The sequence below is a fragment of the Fringilla coelebs genome, assembly GCF_963513975.1.
Source record: "Fringilla coelebs genome assembly, chromosome: 26".
NCBI lineage: Eukaryota > Metazoa > Chordata > Aves > Passeriformes > Fringillidae > Fringilla > Fringilla coelebs.
In genome coordinates this window covers 243,287-263,230 of record NC_140052.1, presented here as the reverse complement: position 1 = coordinate 263,230, position 19,944 = coordinate 243,287, and the positions used below count along the sequence as shown (strand labels likewise).

General features: G+C 64.5%; 4 protein-coding genes across 5 annotated transcripts; 2 read left to right on the top strand and 2 right to left on the bottom strand.

Moving 5' to 3' along the window:
* Positions 1-1,309: 1,309 nt before the first annotated feature.
* On the top strand, positions 1,310-3,992 carry LOC311163137 (calsenilin-like). The gene is made up of 8 exons (XM_084221864.1): positions 1,310-1,454; positions 2,309-2,433; positions 2,520-2,589; positions 2,670-2,740; positions 2,969-3,076; positions 3,154-3,258; positions 3,337-3,399; positions 3,702-3,992. Exons 1-8 carry the CDS (start codon positions 1,352-1,354, stop codon positions 3,747-3,749), a joined length of 693 nt encoding a protein of 230 aa, XP_084077990.1. The 5' UTR covers positions 1,310-1,351; the 3' UTR covers positions 3,750-3,992.
* A 504-nt stretch (positions 3,993-4,496) lies between these two features.
* LOC311163143 (oxaloacetate tautomerase FAHD2B, mitochondrial-like) lies at positions 4,497-6,744 on the top strand. 2 transcript variants are annotated; one of them, XM_084221877.1, is made up of 8 exons: positions 4,497-4,601; positions 4,993-5,174; positions 5,574-5,790; positions 5,859-5,918; positions 5,990-6,152; positions 6,262-6,370; positions 6,438-6,525; positions 6,602-6,744. In XM_084221877.1, the coding sequence occupies exons 2-8, from the start codon at positions 4,996-4,998 to the stop codon at positions 6,662-6,664; spliced, it is 879 nt and encodes a 292-aa protein (XP_084078003.1). In that variant the 5' UTR covers positions 4,497-4,601; positions 4,993-4,995; the 3' UTR covers positions 6,665-6,744. The 2 variants fall into 2 exon arrangements, with proteins under 2 accessions (XP_084078003.1, XP_084078004.1); XM_084221878.1 differs by lacking the exon at positions 4,497-4,601 and adding an exon at positions 4,612-4,665.
* Positions 6,745-6,755: 11 nt separating this feature from the next.
* LOC311163142 (glycerol-3-phosphate acyltransferase 2, mitochondrial-like) lies at positions 6,756-13,261 on the bottom strand (the record flags this gene model as incomplete). Its single annotated transcript, XM_084221876.1, has 21 exons — positions 13,051-13,261; positions 12,411-12,527; positions 12,266-12,339; positions 11,288-11,398; positions 11,028-11,156; positions 10,304-10,403; positions 10,099-10,232; positions 9,923-10,022; positions 9,633-9,839; positions 9,310-9,420; positions 9,032-9,117; positions 8,850-8,944; positions 8,671-8,741; positions 8,329-8,572; positions 7,829-7,977; positions 7,669-7,746; positions 7,463-7,588; positions 7,264-7,384; positions 7,113-7,163; positions 6,950-7,005; positions 6,756-6,872 (listed from the first exon to the last, which is right to left on the bottom strand). Exons 1-21 carry the CDS (start codon positions 13,063-13,065, stop codon positions 6,756-6,758), a joined length of 2,292 nt encoding a protein of 763 aa, XP_084078002.1. The 5' UTR covers positions 13,066-13,261.
* An 879-nt stretch (positions 13,262-14,140) lies between these two features.
* On the bottom strand, positions 14,141-19,589 carry ELMOD3 (ELMO domain containing 3). The gene is made up of 11 exons (XM_084221767.1): positions 19,547-19,589; positions 19,341-19,412; positions 18,995-19,064; positions 18,647-18,709; positions 18,372-18,463; positions 18,145-18,268; positions 17,412-17,534; positions 16,716-16,846; positions 16,219-16,295; positions 15,591-15,718; positions 14,141-15,136 (listed from the first exon to the last, which is right to left on the bottom strand). The coding sequence occupies exons 2-11, from the start codon at positions 19,407-19,409 to the stop codon at positions 14,985-14,987; spliced, it is 1,029 nt and encodes a 342-aa protein (XP_084077893.1). The 5' UTR covers positions 19,410-19,412; positions 19,547-19,589; the 3' UTR covers positions 14,141-14,984.
* Positions 19,590-19,944: the final 355 nt, after the last annotated feature.

The window sequence follows — 19,944 nt, the reverse complement described above, 5'->3', positions numbered from 1 at the left end:
TGGGGACACTGTGGGGACAGGGACAGCCCTGGGGACACACTGGGGACAGGGACACTGTGGGGACAGGGACACTGTGGGGACAGGGACACACTGGGGACAGGGACAGGGACAGCCCTGGGGACACTGTGGGGACAGGGACACTGTGGGGGACAGCCCTGGGGAGAGGGACAGCCCTGGGGACAGGGACACTGTGGGGACAGGGACACACTGGGGACAGGGACAGCCCTGGGGACAGGGACACTGTGGGGACAGGGACAGTCTGGGGACAGGGTCACACTGGGGACAGGGACACTGTGGGGACAGGGACAGTCTGGGGGACAGGGACAGCCCTGGGGACAGGGACACACTGGGTACAGGATCACACTGGGGACAGGGACACTGTGGGGGACAGCCCTGGGGACAGGGACACTGTGGGGACAGGGACACTGTGGGGACAGGGAAAGCCCTGGGGACACACTGAGGACAGGGACACACTTGGGACAGGGAAAGCCCTGGGGACAGGGACACTGTGGGGACAGGGACACACTGGGGACAGGGACACTGTGGGGACAGAGACAGCCCTGGGGACAGGGACAGCCCTGGTGACAGGGACAGCCCTGGGGACAGGGACAGCCCTGGGGACAGGGACACTGTGGGGACAGGGACAGTCTGGGGACAGGGTCACACTGGGGACAGGGACAGCCCTGGGGGACAGGGACACACTGGGGACAGGGACAGCCCTGGGGGACAGGGACACACTGGGGACAGGGACACTGTGGGGGACAGAGACAGCCCTGGGGACAGGGACAGCCCTGGGGACACATTGGGGACAGGGACACTGTGGGGACAAGAACAGTCTGGGGACAGGGACACGCCGAGGGGCACGGGGCCGATGTCCCCAGGGCTGCGGGACCCCCATCGAGGGGTGGGGACAGCTGCGGGAACAGGGACAGCCCCGCGCCCTCCGTGCCTCAGTTTCCCCTCCCGTGGCTGCTTACTCATCGCCATCGATCCCATCGATCCCGCGGGGCCGGGGGGGCACTCGGGGACCTTTCCCCCCGGTTTCGAGGCCCGCTCCGGCGGGACCCTCCCGGCGGTGACCCCAACACCCGGGGGGCTGCGGGCAGCGGGGGAAGCGTCCCTGGACCCCCTCCCCAAAAACCCGCAAACTTTCTTTGGGAAAGCGCAAAAAGCCGCGGGAGAGCGGGGGGGGGGCGGGTGCCGGGGGGAGGAGGAGGAGGAGGAGGAGGAGGAGGAGGAAGGGGGGCAGGACGGGCCGGCGGGCACGGGCAGCACCCGCCCCGCGCTGCCGCAGCTCCGGCGGAGCCCCGCAGGCTCTGGGGGTCCCCGGCGCCCCCCGCGCCCCGGGGCCATGGGCATCCAGGGCATGGAGCTGTGCGCCGTGGCCGTGGTCATCCTCCTCTTCATCGCCGTGCTCAAGCAGTTCGGCATCCTGGAGCCCATCTCCGCCGAAGGTACCCCCCGAGCCCAAATTAACCCTAATTAATGAATTAATGAGGGCTCAGCCCGGCTGTCCCCAGCGCTCAGTGACCTCCCTGCCCCCGGGGCAGAACCGGGTTTGGGTCTGGGGTCCCCTCAGGAGGGTTTGGGGGGAAAGATGAGGGTTTGGGACTGGGGGGGAGCGGGCAGGGCCCCCAAACCCTCAGCCGTGCCCCGGCCTGGGGGGACCCCCAGAGCCTCCCCAAACACCCGGGATGGGGACCGCCTCCCCAAACACCCGGGGGGAAGGGGACCCCACCCCAGAGCCCTCCTCCTGCCCCGTTAACCCCCAGGAGCGGGCAATGGGGACCCCCAGTCACCCCCAAACCTTCCCGAGGAGGCCGGGAGGGCTCTGAGCTGGCGCCGACCCCAACAAGCCCCTCGAGGTGGGGGTCACGGCCCCACAGTGACCCCCAAACCCCCCTGAGATCGGACACAGGGACCCCCAAGGCCCCCCCAGGTCCCCGAGACCCCTCACACCCCGAGCTGGGGGTTCCCCCCCTCTGACAGCGCCCGGGAACGTTCCGGGCTCCCAACCCCATCCCAAAATTGCTGAACGGCCCCCAGGGGCTTCCCGGGCTGGAATTATTAATGAAGCATCATTTATTAATTACCTTCCGCTGGGCCGGGCGGGAGCCGCGGCGGCCAAGAGGCGGCTCGGGAACGTTCGGAGCCTCGGGAACGGGGAAACCCCCGGGACGCGACACCCGCGGCGCTCGGGAGCTCCGGGGCCGCGGGTCTGGGGGGAAAGGGGTGTCCCTAAGGGGGGGTTTGCCCGGGGTGGGTTTGGGGGGACCCTAAGGGGTCTTTGCCCGGGGTCTCCCCGCAGACAGCGGCGATGCCGACGTGGAGCTGCCGACGGCCCGGCACCAGCCCGAGGGGCTGGAGCAGCTGCTGGCTCGCACCAAGTTCACCAAGACGGAGCTCCAGTCGCTCTACCGCGGCTTCAAGAACGTGAGTCCGGGGGACCGAGCCCCGAGCCCCCCAAATCCGCGCGGCCCCGCGTCCCTCGGGGTCACCGGCGCCGCTCCCCCCGCCAGGAATGTCCCAGCGGCCTCGTGGATGAGGAGACCTTCACGCTCATCTACTCGCGGTTCTTCCCCCGAGGCGGTGAGTCGGGGGTCCCGAGCCCCCGGGGGGGCCGGGGCACTCCCGGGCGCGGTACCGGGAGTCACCGTCCGCTCCTGCAGACGCCAGCTCCTACGCCCACTTCTTGTTCGACGCCTTCGACGCGGACCGCAACGGGGCTCTGTGCTTCCAGGTGGGAATTCCGGGAGGGAACGGCCGTGCCAGCGCCGTGATTCATCACATCCTCCCCCTCCTCCTCCTCCTCTCCCCTCCCGGCTGTGGCCGAGCTCTCCCCGCCGGGTGCCGGTAAAAATAACGGGATCAATAGGGCTGAAATCCCCGGGGCGGCCCGGGATCGATGTGGCGGCGGCGGGGAGGGCGGCAGGGCCGGGGTGAGGGTCCCTCCCGCCGCCCCCGGCAGGATTTCGCCGTGGGGCTCTCGGTGCTGCTGCGGGGCACCGAGCAGCAGAAGCTGAAGTGGACGTTTGACCTCTACGACGTGAACAAGGACGGCTACGTCAGCAAGGAGGTGACAGTGGGGGACACCGGGGGGTGGCGGGGAGGGGACAGGCAGACCGGGGGCTGCCAGCGCCCTGTGTCCCCCAGGACATGCTGGAGATCATGAAGTCCATCTATGCCATGATGGGCCGCTGCACCGAGCCCTCCCCGGGGGCCAGCGCGCCCGCCCAGCACGTGGAGCTCTTCTTCCAGGTGAGAATGTCCCCAAGTGTCCCCCAGGCCACCTCCGGGGCCGCCCCGCCCCGCTGAGCCGCGGCCGCTCCCTTGCAGAAGATGGACAGGAACGGGGACGGCGTGGTGACCTTCGAGGAGTTCCTGGCCACGTGCCAGGAGGTGAGGGGCTCCGGGGGCACCATCCTCATCCTCATCCTCATCCTCATCCTCATCCTCATCCTCCTTGTTCTGTCCTGAAATGAGGCGCTGGGGACATCAGGAGAGAGAGGGACATGGTGGGAGGGGGGCAGGAGAGGAGGGACAGGAGGAGAGGCACGGGAGTTGGGGCTGGGAGAGGGATTTGGGGAGGCGGGAGGGTTGGGATGGGAAGCGTGGGATGCTGGGGACAGGAGGGGACAGGAGGGAGGCGGCAAAAGGGGGCTCAGGAGGGGGCTGCGGGGTCTCTGCTCTCTCCTCCCCAGGACAAGGACATCATGAGCTCCATGCAGATCTTCCACAACGTGCTCTAGACCCTGCTCCCCCCGGAGTTTTTCTGCTGTTTCAGACGAACAAGAGGCAGAAGTCCAGCATGTGGCTCCCAGAGACGGGACGGGACAAGGACAAGGATGACATTGCCACCAGAGCCCCCCGGGCACGGCGCTGCCTCCCGCCAGACAGACCCGTTTTGGGGGGCTGAGCCCCCCTCGACACGGACCCCCCCGGCGGTGGGGGACGGCACAAACCCGACCCCAGGGACTTGGGGACCCTCGAGATGGGACCCCGGCTGTGGGGGTCTCCACGTGGCAGCCGTGAGATGGAGCCCCTAAACACCGACCCAAAGCACAGCACCTCCTCCCCAGCAGTGTGGGGAGGGAGGATTTTATAAATAAACCAAACGGCGACGATTTAGGGGCAAAACGGAGTCAAGGGGGACGTGAGGGACGCGCGGTGTCCCGGTGGTCCCTGTCCTGCCCTCGGGCCCTGCCCGTGGCCCGGTCCCTTCTCCTATTCCCAGTCCCGTTCCCATTCCCCGTGCCTCTCCCATTCCTGTTCCCACTCCCGGTTCCGTTCTCAGCCTCATTCCCAGTCCCGTTCCCGTTCTCATTTCAGGTCCCGTTCCCGTTCCCATTCCTTCTCCGGTTCCTATTCCTATTCCCGTTCTTATTCCCATTCCCGTTCCCGTTCTTATTCCCATTCCTTCTCCCGTTCCCGTTCCCGGTCCCCCGGCCCCGCCCCTCCGCCCTCTCCTCTCATTGGCTCTCATTGAAAATGAGGCCCCGCCTCTTGCGCCATCCCATTGGGCGGACCGAAGGGGCGGGAGCGTCACGTGAGGGGGCGGTGCCGGGGCCCGCAGCGCCCCCTGGCGGAGCGGGGCAGCAGCCGTGCGTGAGACCCCGGGACGGGCCGGGAACGGGGACGGGGACGGGAACGGGAACGGGAACGGGGGTATCCCTAAAAACGGGGGAATGCCCGGGATGGGGGGATCTGGGACTGGGGGGCTCCCCTGGATCGGGAATGGCCGGGATCGGGGCTGTGCGGAACTCGGGGCTGGGGGCATTGTGGGGCCGGTGGAGAATCCCTTGGGATCGGACAGAGCGGGCGAGGAACGGGGGGGATCCCCCGGGTCCGGGTTTGGGCAGGACCAGGGGGATCCCTGGGATTGAGCGGAATCGGGGCTGCGGGAACGTCCAGGGGCCGGGAGCGCATCCCCGGGGCTGCGGGGGTTGTGTGGGACCCCCGGGGCCGCGGCTCACCCCGAGCCCGGTGCCGCAGGGGATGCGCGGGGTGCTGCGGCTGGTGCGGTTCCGGGGCGCCGCGGGCGGCGGGCCCCGGCTCGGGCTGGAGGAGGCGCCCGGCGGGGACCTGGTGGATCTGAGCGCGGCGGAGCCGGAGCTGCCCCGATCCATGCGGGAGTTCCTGGAGATCGGCCCCCGCGGGCTGGAGCTCGCCCAGAGGTGGGTGAGGCCAAGGGCGACCCCCAAAGAAGGTGGGGGACCCCCAAAGGTGGGTGCTGCACAAACCGGCTCCCCCCCCCAGCGCTGGGGGAGCCACCAAAAGGAGAGGGAGCCCAAAAATGGGGGGACACCCTCATGGATCCCAACAGGAGTGGCCACCCAAATCCGCGTGCTGCTTTGGATAACCCCAAGGTGGGTTACCTGGCCCCCCAAAAAGGTGGGGGGCGCTCCAAATCACGGGTGACCCCCCCATGATGTGTGACCTCCAAGAGAGCCTGACCCCAGCGAGTGGGTCCCTGAGTCCCTGAAGCACAGCTGGCCCTTCTGAAGAGCCCCAGCAGCGTGTCCCCCGGTCAGGGGGTGCCCCAACGTGTCCCCCGGGCCGCCGTGTCCCCGCAGGGCGCTGCAGTCGGGGCAGCACCGCGTGCCCCGCGCGGCCGCACGGCTGCTGGCCCCCGTGGGCGACCCCCAGAAGGTGATCTGCGTGGGGCTCAACTACCACGACCACTGCCAGGAGCAGGCGGCCAAGGTGCCCCGGGAGCCCCTCATCTTCAGCAAGTTCCCCAGCGCCATCGCCGGGCCCTTCGATGACATCGTGCACCCCCAGGACACCAGCGTGGGTACCCGGTGTCCCCCCCGGGACAGCCCCCGGGGATGGCCCTCCCAGCCCCTCTGTCCCCGCAGGAGCTGGACTGGGAGGTGGAGCTGGCCGCCGTCATCGGGAAGAGGGGGCGGCACATCGAGGTACCCCCAGCCCCTCCCCGCCTCGGGGGTCCCCCGGGAGGGTCCCCTGTGACTGTCCCCGCTGTCCCCAGGAGGCGGCGGCCATGGAGCACGTGCTGGGCTTCACGGTGGCCAACGACGTGAGCGCCCGGGACTGGCAGATGCGGCGCAACGGGCGGCAGTGGCTGCTGGGGAAAACCTTCGACACCTTCTGTCCCCTGGGGCCGGCCATTGTCACCAGGGAGGCGGTGCCAGGTGCGGCAGGGACGGGACCTTGACCCAGCGCAGCCCCGTCCCCCCGTGTTTCCCCGCCCCGCGGTGGGGTGGCGGTGGCGCTGTCCCCATGTCCCCGTGTCACCTGCAGATGTGCACAACCTGTGGATCCGCTGCAGCGTCAACGGGCAGCGCATGCAGGACAGCAGCACCCGGCACCTCATCTTCGGGGTGCCCGCCCTCGTCGCCTGGGTGTCCCGGTAGGAGGGGGGGCCTGGGGACCCCCAAAGCCCAGGGGGCCACGGCTGACAGCCCCTGTGCCCCCAGGTTTGTGACACTGGTCCCTGGGGACATCCTGCTGACGGGGACCCCTGCAGGAGTGGGGGTCTTTCGGAAACCACCCGTTTTCCTTAAGGTGAGGGGAAATGGGGGCTCGGGGGGGACATGGGGCACCCCACCGGGGACAGGTGCCACCGTGTCCCCCCTTGCAGCCCGGGGACGAGGTGCAGTGTGAGATTGAGGAGCTGGGCACCATCTGCAACAGGGTGGTGTGATGGTGGAGAGGAGCCCCGGGTCCCACCTCCCCCCCAGATCAATAAATCCACGAGCCACTGGGTCTCTGTGCCCTGTTTATGGGTCTGGGGGCTACAGCTGGGTGAACTGCTGGATGAAGGCTGCCAGCTTCTCCCGGTTGGAAGCAGACTGGAAAGGCTGGGAGAGCTGCAGGGCGGGTCCCGTGGGGGTCTGCAGCTCCTCCAGCACCTGGGGGGGCAACAGGGAGGGCATGAGGGGAGGGAGGGGGCAGCAAAAGGTTGGGGGGCTGGGGGAGCTGTGCTTACCCCCATGTTCTTGAAACTCTGCAGGGAGCTCAGGGCCAGGCTCCTGTAGGGATACCCTGTGGGGAGAGAGATCCCCCGGGGAACCCCCAAATGCCACCTCTCAAGAACCCTCAGCCTGGCTGGGGGGTCACTAAAAGCAAGACCCTGCCCCACTCTGACTCACCATCCTCATCCTCGGCCAGGAATTCCAGCAGTGCCTCCACGTAGTCTGCCTCTGCAGTGGGGAGGGGTCTCAGATCCCACCTCCTGGGGCTGCAGCCGTGCCTCAGTGGCCCCAGGGAGTGCCAAGGGGTTCCCCACGCTGGGGGTCCTACCGGGCTGGGGCCAGGGGGGTCTCTGCAGGAACTCCACGGCGCGGCCGTAGCTCCGCAGGACGGGGCTCAGCAGGCGGCACAGGAACAGCAGGAAGCCGGGGAAGCCCTGGGGCTCTCGGAGCTGTGGGGGCACACGGCCACGTCTGGGGGACACCACCCTGCCCCCAGCCCGGGGGGCAGCGCGGGGACCCCCCAGTACCCTGTAGCACTGCTTGGGGACGCCGTGCTCGCTGTCACTGTCGCTGTCATCGGTGAAGAACCCCAGGGACTGTCCCCGCCCGAAGTGCCGCGGGGCCACGTCACAGCCCCAGCGCTCGCCCTCCGCCTGCAGGGACAGCAGCTGTCACCTCACCTCGCAGCCACCCCGCCCCTGGGCCCCAGGAGAGGTCCTGGGGGGTCACCCACCTCCTCCTCCTCCAGCAGCCCCCCAAGGATGAGCTTGTCCAGGATGTCCAGGCTGTGGCAGTCAGGAGGCCGGCAGGGCTGGGGACACAGCAAAGGGGTGACGGGCCAGCCCCGTGTCCTCACCTGGGCTGGGGATGCCAGGCCAGCCCCGTGTCCCCACCTGGAGACCCAGCAGGGTGGGGGGAAGCAGCTGCAGCAGCTCCAGGATCTTGTGGAGCAGCTCGTCCCGGGTCAGCACGATCCTGGTGAGGCTGGAGGGCGGCCCCAGGATTGGCAGCACCTCCAGCAGCAAGGCACGGATGGCACAGGCTGAGGGGACAGGGGTGTCACCACTCCTAGGGTCACTGAACACCCCAGTGTCCCTGACCCCTGGCATCCCCAATCCCCCCATGCCCATTCCCCAGTGTCAATAATCCCCTGCATGCCCAATTTCCCCAGTGCCCCTTACCCTGGTGACACCAAATCCCCCAATATCACCAATCTCCCCGGCATCACCAATCCCTGCTGTCCCAAATCCTGCTGTCACCGACCCCCACCACATAAACAACACCCCTGGTGTTCTCCAGACTGCAGCCATCACCCCTTCCCGGTGTCACCCCTGCCCACAGCCCCCCTGCTCCCTGGTGCCACCCTGTCCCCACTCCTGGTGTCCCCACTCACCGCCCACGGCCTCCCCGGCCAGGTGGTGCCGGACGCCCCCCGCCAGCCAGCCCAGGTGTGCCCGGGCCGAGGCCTGGGGGGGCCCCAGGGCGGCCCTGGGGGGGCCCAGGGGGGGCTGCAGCAGCCGCAGGCTGTGCCCCAGCAGCGCCCGCAGCTGCCCCGAGAAGCCCACGGCCCGGCCCCGCAGCAGCAGCTGCTCCAGCAGCTCCGAGAAATCCCACATCAGCCGGGGCAGCAGCACCACCTGGGGACACAGGGGATGCCCACTGGGAATGCTGCTCCGAGGGGGATTCCCACTGGGAATGCTGCTCTGAGGGCAGGGAGGGTGGAACCCTTCTCCACCTCCTGGTGCCTGTGGAGCAGCAGTGCCGCAGTGATTCCCACGGCTGTGACAGCAGAGCAGGCTCTGGAATCTGCAGGGGGAGAGGGGCACTCGTTATCCAGGGGGGATTAACCTCCCCCCCATTCCCGAGCAGGGAATGCCATCCCAAGGGATGCAGGGACCCCCTGGCCCCCCTCACCGCTCAGTGCGTGCAGCCCCAGCGCCGTCACCAAAATCTCCTCTTCAGCCCCCACAGCGGGGCCCGAGGTGCCCACGCTCCCCACATCCAGCGGGCTGGAATTCAGGATGAGGGGAGTGAGGGGAGCGCCGGGGGCAGAGATCCAAGGGGAAAGGGGAGCAGTGCCAGGGCTGGCTCCTCACCGCCTGCCCAGGATGGTGGGCAGCAGCAGCTGCTCCGGGTGGCTCCCTGTGAGGACTGGCCCCACGAGGTTGCTGTCCACAAATTCCTGGCAAGGATGAAGGAGCCTGTGGGTGCTCACAGCCCCCAGCACCAGGAGCCCACCCTGGATCCCCAGGGCTGGGAGGAGCACAGATTTCCCCAGGATGGATTCTAGATCCCCCCAGGCAGCCCAAACCCCACCAACATCCCAGGAAGGGTCTCCCAGTGCGGGGTGGGTGCAGGGGATGGATGTGCATACCCGTAAGGAGAAGGGCTGAGAGAAATCCACCTGGGCACAGCCACGGCGCCGGCAGCACAGGGCCTGGAACGCTGCCCGGAGACACGAGCCCAGCCCCAGGGGCTCAGGGGGCTGCCAGGACAGGGCATCGAGGGCTCAGTGGCACACTGGGGGGATGCCACTCCCCAGCCATGCTCCCACAGATCTGGGCTATGCCCCTCCCTAGGGATCTTCCCAGGGATTGAGGGGAACAGTGCTTCCCGGAGGTTTTGGGGAACACTGATCCCCAGGGACAGTGCCAGCGAGTTGGGGGAGCACTCCTGACCCCCCTGAGCCCCTCTCACCGCTCCATCCTGCTCCACCCTGCCAGGAGCCACGTCGTAGGCGATTCCCACCGGGACCAGCAGGACGTCGGGCACGGCCCCGTCCCGCAGCGCCCGGAGCAGGCGGAGCAGCCAGCACCGGGCGGGGTCTGCCAGCCGCAGGAACGCCGAGGGCTCCTCCAGGAACAGGACCAGGGGCTGGCGGCTCCGCAGCACCTCCTGGACGTACTGGGGAGACACTGGGGGTACTGGGAGCCGCCAGCACCTCCCCGAGCCCTCCAGAGGGATTCCTCAGCCCAAACTGCACCTACCGCGTCCAGCACAGCCCCCGGGAGCCCCTCACCCCGGTCACTCCATGTCGGCGCCATTCCTGAAGGCAGGAAAATCCCTCCCAGGTGTTGGAGCAGGGCTCTGGCGAGGGAAGGGCACCGTGGGCACCCCTGCATGGCCCTGGATCCTCTGGGAGCATGCCGGGGCGCTGCCTTACCGCAGGCGAGGGCTGGTGCCGGTGCTCACAGCCACCCGGGGCAGCCCGATGCCCTGGGACAGCAGCAGGAAGGACAGCAGTGGCCCGTCCACCGGGGACTGGTGGCTGCACAGGAACACCAGCGGCACCTCGGGCTGCAGGGGAGGCATCCTGGGGTGAGTCCCTGGCATTCCAGGGGCTGGCAGGGCTCAGCTGGGCTCCCTACCGTCCTGGCGGCTCGCAGCACCATCTCCAGCTGCCCCCGGTGCAGCTGCACGCCCAGGAACACACGGGTCAGGAGCTTGGGGAGCAGCCAGTGGCACAGCCTGTGGGGAAACTGGGAATGAGAACTCTGCCAGGACAGGGCTTCCCCAAACCCACAAACCCTTCCTTCCCCAACCCAACCCATCCCTGCTCAAAATTCACACTTTTATCACACGTGAAAGGCTGTGTGTGATGAGACATCCTCCTTTCCATTGGCAACCAGAGCTGCCCCTGGGAATCCTGCATTCCCTCCATCTTCCTGTCCCACTCTGGGATCCCCAAATGCCCTCATTCCCAGGGGAATACCTGCCCTTTAACACCTCAAAAGTACTCCTTATTCTCATTGGATCAGACAAGCAATGAAGCCCCGGATTCCCAGCTGTCAGTGACGGGATGAGAAAGGGAAAAGAAAAGTTTTCTCTGCTTCCCTCCCTCCTGTGGGGTTTGGATTTTCCCACTCCAGCTCTTCAGAAGGAATTGGGGGAATGGCCCCAGGAGCTAGAGAGGACCCTGAAGGCAGCCAGCCAAAGGGTCCCAAAATAATCTCCTGAAATATGCCAGCACATCCCCCAAGAAGGGTCCATGGAAATCACCCAGCAGATCCATGTGCATCACCCCAAAATCCCAGACCACCCCCAGAAGGATCTGTATCCATCCCCCAGAGAATTTCCCCACAAGCCCCTGACCTCAGCAGCAGAGGGGAGAGCGGGGCCTGGATTTCCCCCAGGATCTGGCAGATCTGCTCCTTCCAGCGCCGCTGGGATCCCTCCTCCCCTCCAGAGCCAGGCTCCGGGCTGGAGGCAGCCTCCTGCACCCTGGGGAGAGCAGGGCAGGGGGAGCACCCAGCATCCACGTGCTGGGGTGCAGGGAGCCTCGCTGGGTTCCAAAAGGATGCCCAGGACTGGGGGCCTGCCCCGCCTGGATGGCCCCAGCTGCTCCCACCCACCTCCTGCTGCTGCAGATCCGCTCCAGGAGCTCCCCGGGGCTCTCTGCTGGAATTTTCCACTCCCAGGCTGCCAGGAATCCACAGACCCTCCTGACCAGCCAGCCACGGAACCTGGAGGGGACACACGGTGACATCCTGGCTGGGGAGGCTTTCCCACCAGGATCAGAGCCCCCCCAGCCTGCCTCTCTGCCAGATTCAGGATGTTTCTCCTCATTTCGCAGCTGGAAATGTTGAGGCACTGATGAATTGATGCTTCAGGGTGCCCAGCAGGAAGGAAACTGGGATTGAAACCTGGGATTCCCAAATCACGGAAATTTCCCAATCTATCCCCAAATCTGCACTGGGAGGGAGCTTTGGGACATCCCAGAGCATGCAGGAAGGGCTGGAGTGGGATAGGGGAACTGCATTCCCTGTGATCCCAATGGATTCTTCCAAATGTTCCAAAGCTGAAGCTGGAAACATTTGGAACTGAATGGAGGATAATGACCTGACTTGGGAAGGAGAAAAGCAAAAAATGGATAATCCAGGGATTACTCCCTAAAGGGGAGTGGGGCTAAAGCAATCTGGCACCTCAAAAATGAAAATACCTGGAAATGGCTCTGTGGCAGCTCCTGCCCAGAGGAAAACGGGGGATAACCACAGTTTTGCCTTTCCTGGTATTTTTCCTTCTCAGGGGAAGTGGGGGAAGTGTTTTCCCTTTTCCCTATGAACCACAGAGAAGAACAACCCTCCACCTCCCCATTCTTCCCACCAAGACTCCAAATAAAGGCATGACCCCAAATCCCCAATCCCACGACTGCAGCACAGCCCAGACCCTTGGAGCCACTGCTTCCAGCCCCCCAAAACTCATGAACGAGCTCAGTTTGTGCTAACAAGGAACGGGGGAGGATGGAGAGGGGCTCCCACAGGCACTTTGGTGAAACACGGGGGGAAAGTGTTTGTGCAGGTGTGTTGTGCACAGAGCTCCTCTCTCCTCACCGCGTGTCTGCCTCCGTCAGGCGGCTGGCGTCGCGGAACCCCAGAGCCGCCAGGTCCTCGGGGTAGAATCCATCCTGGCAGGAAAAACGGAATAAACGCCTGCAGGAGCAGACCCCCGGCGCCCCGGGACCCCAGACTCTCCTACCCAGCTCCTGGGGGTGCAGGTCTGGCAGCAGCGCCTCGACACCGGCCGGTGGTACTTGCCCAGGAAGGGGATGAACACGTCCAGCTTCGGGCCCGAGGGGCTGACCCACGTCTGAACCTGAGTGGGGAAGGAAAACTGGGAAGGGGCGCCTGGGAATGCCAAATCTGGGTGGATACACCCCAAAACGTGCTTGGGATGAGGGGGCTTTCGGTAATGGCAAGGAATAAAGGAATTTTAGCTGGGACAAGCTGGTGGCAGTTTTTGGTGATTGTGTGGACGTGGATCAACCTGGACGCAGGGGAATTAATTTGGTTCTGGGGGATCAGCACCCTGGCACTGGGTTTTCCCTCCCTCAGAGACACAGATCCAGTGGGATCAGCTGGGAAACATGGGCCTGAGGGGGCTCAGTGGGATCTGGGGAGACCCCAGACCCCTCATCAGCCCTTTCCATCCCCACCTCCAGAGTCAGAGGGCACCCTGGAACACTGGGAGTCCAATTCCTTGGCCCCCAAATTGGGATCCCCCTTCGCTTTCTGAGGAGTGGGGCTGACAAAGAAGGGGAAAAGGAGGAGACCCTGGTACGATTTGGAGGGGACTCACGAGGGGCAGGCTGGTGGCACAGTGCGGTGTTGTCACATACCCTGGGGGGCGTCATGGCTGCTCCAGGTCCTGGCTCTGCTCGAGGGTCCAGGGGAAAATCCTGCAGACACAAACAAACCCCTATGGAACGGGGGCGTTTGAGGGGTTCCACACCGCACACTCAGCCCTCTCACCCCACATCCCCTGCAGGGTTTGAGGAGTTTGAGGATTCGCCCCTGCGCACCCTCACGGCCCGCCAGGCCCGGGTGTGGGGGCGGCTCCCGCGCACAGCCCCGCAGCCCCCGGGTCCCCCGGCCCGGCCCGGCCCGGCCGCACGCCCCGCTCAGCCCGGGGGGCTCAGCCCAGCCCGGGGGGCTCGGCCCCACCGCCCCGCGGCCTTTGGGGGTCACGGCCCCGGCGCCGCTCACCGCAGGCCCCGCGCTCCGGCCCGGCCCGGCCCCGCTCCGCTCCGCCCCCGGCGGCCCGGCCGGAACCGGCCCCGGCGGAACCGGCCCGGGACAGCCCCGGGCCCGGGACAGCCCCCGGCCCCACCACGGCCCCCGGGTCCCCGCCGCCCCCGGGCTCCCCAGCCCCGCCGTCGCTCCCGGCCCGTCCCTGTCCCCCCGGGGCCGCCAGCCCCGTCCGGTGCCCAGCTCTGTCCGTCCCTCGCCTCCGAACCCACGGGGCTGCAGCGGCCTGGAGAGGCCAGAACGGCCCCGGTTCACCTGCGGAGGGGCGGCGGCCTCGCACCTCCGCGACCACCCTGGAAAAGGGGGAAAAAGGAGAAAGGAGGGGGGAAAGGAAAAGAGGAAAAAGGCAAACAAACAAACAAGGAAAAGGGTGGTGGAGCCTGTTTCCCTTCTTGTCTTTTTTCCTCAGCTTTTTCTCCCTCCTTTTTTCCTTGTCCTTTCTATTTCATGGGGTTTTTTTCTCCCTTCTTTTTTCTTGTTTCTTTGCTTTTATTTTCCTTTCATACCATCCATTTTCCTTTTTCTCTTGTCTTTTCTATCCCCCCCCCCCCCATCCCAGATCTCAGATACCATTCCCAAATGTGTTCCCACAGGTGCAAGACTGCCCTGACCCCCTACCACATATTTGTTCCCCCAAAACACCTGAAAAGGATTCCCCCTCCAATTTCCACAATAACTCAAGATCAGGACAGCAAACCCCAACGCCAGGCTCCTTTTTTCTCCATTTATTTATTTATTTTTTCCCATCCAGGAGCATTCCCAGCCCCTAGGAATCATCACCCTCTCAGGGGGGCTGGGGCCACAACGTTCCATTCTCCCCCAGCTCCCACTTCTCCCTCATTTCTCTCCAGATTTGGGCTTTGGGGGCTGCTTTCCCCCCCATTTTTAGGGGCCTGGGGACATTCCCAAGCACTGACCCTGAGCTGCTCCCAGAGGGAACAACCCTTGCCCTCCTCCTTGGAGCTCTCAACCCTTGTTCCTCTCCTCCAAAGCACCTTTATCACCCCAAAGTGGACTCTGGGCACCCCAGCTCGCCTTTCCTTCTCCCAGACAGAGAGTCCAGTGAAAAATCCAAAACTCTCTTTCCCACCAGATCCCTCACCTCCCCCTTCAGTAGCTTCTTGGGGTGCTGACAGCCCACAGTGACTCTGGGGGTCAGACACAGCCCCCCAAAGTGGGGGTTACCCATTCCAGGCACTGCTGGGGCTGGGATGGGACCCAGGAATGCAGCAGCACCTTCCAGCTCCACCTGGGGAGGGTAAGGACCTAGGTGGGACCCTGTATTTGGGGTGGGGAGAGTGACTATCCCAGCACCAGGCTGGGTGGCTCACGGAATCCCCTGCTCTACCACCTCCTCCTCCTTTGCTTCCAGAAAGTTCCATCTGGAGCAAGCAAAATCCCAGCTCCGTGAGCTCTGCTGGCCCTTCCTGAGCCCCCAAAACCAGGGGAACACCGGTGTGTGTCCCTCCAAGGGCTGATCCACCAGCAGAATTCCCTGTGCAGTTCCCACTCCGTGCCAGAGCAGTCAGGAATCTCCCTCCTGCTCCACCCCAGGGTCACAAATGCTGGTGAAGTGGATCTGGGAGGGAGGGGAGGGAGGCCGAAGGCCATGGCTCAGGTAGGCTTCCAGGGATTTCAGCAGCTGCCTCGGCTTCTTTTTGGTGGATAATTCCAGCTCTGGAAAGATCAGAGGGGGAAGAGGTTGAGGGGAGCAGGCCTGGATGGTGTCAAGGGTCCAATACATCCGGTGTCCTGACATTTTCCCTTGGGATGAGACAGCAGAGTGCCAGCTTAAGCACCCTAAAATCGGAGTGCAGGGGAGATGGGGTGAAGCTGGAGCCCAGCAGTGCCTGGATCCTGGTTTCTGAGGGATACACTAGTCCCACTGACAGCATTCCTCTCTGGAATATGTAATTCATGGACAGGGGCTAAGCTATGGCTCCCTGCCTGTGGAGCAGGGAATGCCCCCATGTGTCACCCACCTCGAGTATCCCCCTGGGGTGGAAAATGGGAGTAAAAACCCCTGGGAAAGGGAAAACTGGAAAAACCTCAGTGTGGGGATTAAACTGGGAATGTCTGGACTGCCCCCATGTGTCACTGGGCTGGGGAAGGAGAAGCTGTGAAGACAAACCCTTGAGGAAGAAGCCAGCGTTGGCCACGGTGCCGTGCTGCTGCTCCCAGAGGCGGGAGAGGTGCAGGAAGGCGGCGGCGTAGAGGTCGTTGAGCACCCCGATCACCTGCTGCCGCCGGTTGCACTCCCTGCAGGGGGACTACAGATATTACTGACAAGTCAAATTATTGGCAAAGTCTTTAAAAAATGTGGTTTAGGCCCTGCTAGTCTAGCTAAGCTAGCAATAGGTTGGAAGTTCCCATGCGGAACGATGTTGGGAGTGAAGAGTCTGTTAACACAGACACCTACTCTTGGAGAGAAACAGAAATCTGCACCTGCATAAACAATAGGTCTGTCCCATGAGAATCCACTAAGGAAATGTGTAAACACTTGGATGGAGAGAGTCTTACACACACAGGCACTTTTAAACCAATGAACTGACTGGCAAGAAAACTACCAGCCAGCTGGAGTTACACACGAGGTCTGTGAAAACTGCATAAAATGAATTCTGTGAATAAAGAATTGGATTTTCTGCATGAAGAAACTGAGTCCCCTCTGATAATTACAGCAGGAGAGGGCTCAGCCAGCTTCTGGGCAGGGGAACAAAAGCTGGGATGCAGCTTTGGACCCCGAACCCAAGCCTGCTCACCGGGAGAGCCGCTCCTCCTGCAGCGCCTGGATGACGATCCGGGTGATGTTCACAGACATGATGCAGAAGGGAAAATTCTGGAAAACAACCACAATTCCAGCATTATGGAAGCTCAGATGGAAAACTCTCCTCCCCGCGGCACCTCCTGCCCTTTGACACTACATCAATGCTGAGGGTTGAGCCTATCTTGTACCCAGGCTTAAACCCGGACTCTAATGTCTCTACTTACTCCCATTTTCCTCTTGCCCAACTCTCCAGCCTGTTTATCCCGCTCCAAGCCAGTATCAAATCCCTAAAATCCTGTTCCCAGCTTAAATGCAGCACTTGGAGCTCTGTTCCAGCCTGGGTCAGGGCTGTTGGGCACCACCTTCTTCCCCTCACGAGCATGAGGTGGTTCAGCATCACAAAAAAACTCAGAAGCTTTTTGTTCTTCCCTCTCCCAGACCAGGGGAATTCCAAGGGAGACCCCCTGGCAGGGAGGAGGGGGAAGGTCATGCCTGGGTTTCATGCTGGGAGAGCTGGAAAATCTCCCGTGCCAGCGGCAGCATCCGGGAATCCAGGACAAAGAACAGCATCTGCATCAGCCCCAGCATTCCTGTCCCACGCAGGTCAGTCCCGGGATCTGCACCTGGGAGGGTGAGAGACAGCCTGGAGTCACCCCTGCCACCTTCCCACCTCCATGGGCTGTTTATTCCCTGTATTCCCTGTCACTGCACTTCCAGAGCCCAACAATCCTGGGATTCCCTTTCCTGAGGGAAAGCTTTCCCTAGTGGGGCCATCACCTTGCTCATCTGGGCATTAACCAGCTGCTCCACCCCACCACTCCCACACCTTTCCAGGAATTACCAGCTTTTTTAGGAACACGGTACTGGGATGACCCAGCCAACCAGTCCAGATGTTGTACTGGGGCCAGTTTGGTTTAATTCTTCTATGGACAAAGGGACTGAGAGCACCCTGGGAATTTTGTAGGGATATGGAGAAGAGAGGGAGGATTGGGGTGATCAAAGCCTGGGATCAGTTTTGGGGTCCAAGGAGGACATTGAGGTGCTGGAGCAGGCCCAAGGGAGGTCGGTGGAGCTGGCTCTGGAGCACAGGGAGCGGCTGAGGGAGCTGGGATGGAACGGGGAGGTTCCAGGGGAGGTTTGAATGGATTCTGGGGATGCCCCCAGGCAGAGGGCTGCTCCCTGTCCCACCCTGGAAGCCCAGCTCCTCCCAGTGCGCCCCGTAGCGCGGGCAGCCCAGCCTGGAGCGCGTCAGCTGCCGGTAGATGGTCTGCAGGATCCGCATGTGCACCCGCTCCGAGTCATCCAGGGCACCTGCGGGGAGGGAGCCAGCACCCAGCTGCTCACAACACCCCTGGCATCTGAAAAGCATCCCCCAGTGCCCCAAGAACACCCCTTGGCACCCAAAAACATTCCTTGGCACCTAAAAAAACACCTCACATCCTCCCCAAACCCCTTTGTTACCTAAAAACGCCCCTTGGCATTGTAAAACCCTCAGCAGCCAAACCCATGCCCCATGGCACCTTAAAAATCCCCCCCCTGTTTCTCAAAAACACCGCACAGCACCCAAAAGATGTCTCTTGGTGCTCAAAAGACCCCAAACTCACCCCTCAACACCCTCAAAAACCCACAGTGCCCAGAAAACGTCTCTCAGTGCCCAAAACCAAACCCACACCCTCACAGCACCTAAAAATCACACCTTGGGACCTTAAAACCCCCCTCGGTGCCCAGAAAAGGCCACTCACCCCCCAGACCCAGGGTTCCCATGTGTGTATGCCCCCCTCATGCCAAGGGACCGGGTGATTCCCACCCCATTCCCCCTGGACTGAGGGGCAGAAGGGCGGTGGAGCCAGAGCTCCCACCCGGAGCTGTGCCCGTAGGGAGCAGGGATGCGCTCCAGCAGGGCACGAAGGGCACCACTCACACTGTGCCATGGCCAGCGCCAGCTCCTGCTCTCCGCGGAGCTGCGGGCGGAGCCGCGGGGGCCCGCGGAGGCAGCGGAGCAGGGCAGCCAGGAAGCCGCGGCGCCTCGGAGCCCGGGCCTTGCCCTGCAGGAGAAAGAGCCCGGAGCGCTCAGGGAGCGCGGCCGGAGGCGGGGCAGGGGCTGGTGCCCCTCTCCCGGCAGGGAGCGGAGCCGGAGCCCGGCCGTACCCGGCTGGACGGGAGCTCCGCGCTCTGGAAGTGCTGCAGCGCCTCAGTGAAGGAAATCGGAGGGGGGGCCGCGCCCGAGGTGTCCCCCAGCCCTGCAGGGAGGCAGGGAGCGGGTCAGACCCCCACGGAGCCCTGACTGCCCCCAGAATGATCCCAGTTCCAGGAGAACGAAGCCGTGGGGAACAAGAGGAGAAAGGAACCGGCCGCCCCCTCCCTCCCCTCCACCCCAAATAACGCCCCCACCTCCTTTCCCCCTTCCCTGTTAGTCCCCGTACCTGACTGGATCTCTTCCAGAGCCTCCCACTCCTCCTGGGCCTGGCGCTGCTCCTCGCTGGGCCCTGCCCGAGGGAAGGGGGACCGGAGTCAGGTCTGGGGGGCAGACACGGAGTGGGGGGCTGCCCCCAGCCCCGCTCAGTACACCCTGCGGCTGCGTTTCCTCTTTTCCAAGGGAAATCCCAACCGGAATCACCCCACAAGGTTTGTCTTGGGTGAGTTTGGGGAATGATCTGGGACCAGACGGATTTGACTGAGACATCCCCCCGTGTTTGATCCCTGGGGGCTCGCAGGTGACTTTCCCACCAGGAAACGCCACGGCTCATCCAAGGGAAGCAGGAAAAGCTCACCAGGCTCCGGGGGCTGCCCCTCTCCGAGCACCAGCTCCTGCAGGACACCTCCCTGCCCCAGAGCTGGAATCTGAGGGGGACAGAGGGAACAAACACAGCGTCACTCCCCCGGCAGACCCCAGACTCCAGCCCACCCCCTATCCCAAGCTCTCCCCCCAGGGAACAGCCCCGGGAAGGCGGCTCGGGACCCTTCAGGGAGGGTCTATACCCTCAGGAGGATTTTATGTGGTTGGAACGGTAGAAATGGAGCAATGGGGGGAAGCGGGGGGCTGGCAGCCCTGAGGCGGGGGCCCTGCGGGTCTCGGCTGGGGGGGCTCCTGTCGGACACGCTCGGGACGGGACTTGCCGGGGGCACAACGCTCTGCCGCTCCTCCGGCCGCTCCTCCGGCTGCTCCGAGCCCCCGGCGCCGCTCATGGCCTGCGGGAGAGAAGGCTGATGGGAACGGGGGTGTCCCGGCACCTGCCACCCCGCTCAGCCCCTCAGGAGCCTGCTGCTGCCCTCGGCGCCCGCAGCCCCTCAGAGCCCGTTCCAGCCCCTCAGAGCCCTCTGACCCTCAGCGCCCCCCGCCCGAGGCCGCCGCACTGCGCAGGCGCAGCCGCGCTGCACGCCGGGAGTTGTAGTCCGCACCTCCGCCCGCTAGAGAGGACATGCGCGACTACAATTCCCAGCGTGCATCGCGCGAGGCGGAAAGAGGCGCACGGGGCGGAGGCGTGGCTCTGTGGGCGTGGCGCAAACGGGGCGGGGCGAGAATGGGTGGGGCAGGGCGGGGCCCAAGCGGCGGAGCTGGAACGGGGCCAGTGCCCGGAACGGGACTCGGGGCTTCCGGAGCCAGCAGAGGGGCGACCAGTCCTGGCGACACCAGTGCCAGCTGCCAGTGCCAGCTCCCAGTATGCCAGTCCCAGCTCCCAGATCGCAGTGTCACCTCCCTGTGTCGCCAGCTCCCAGTGCC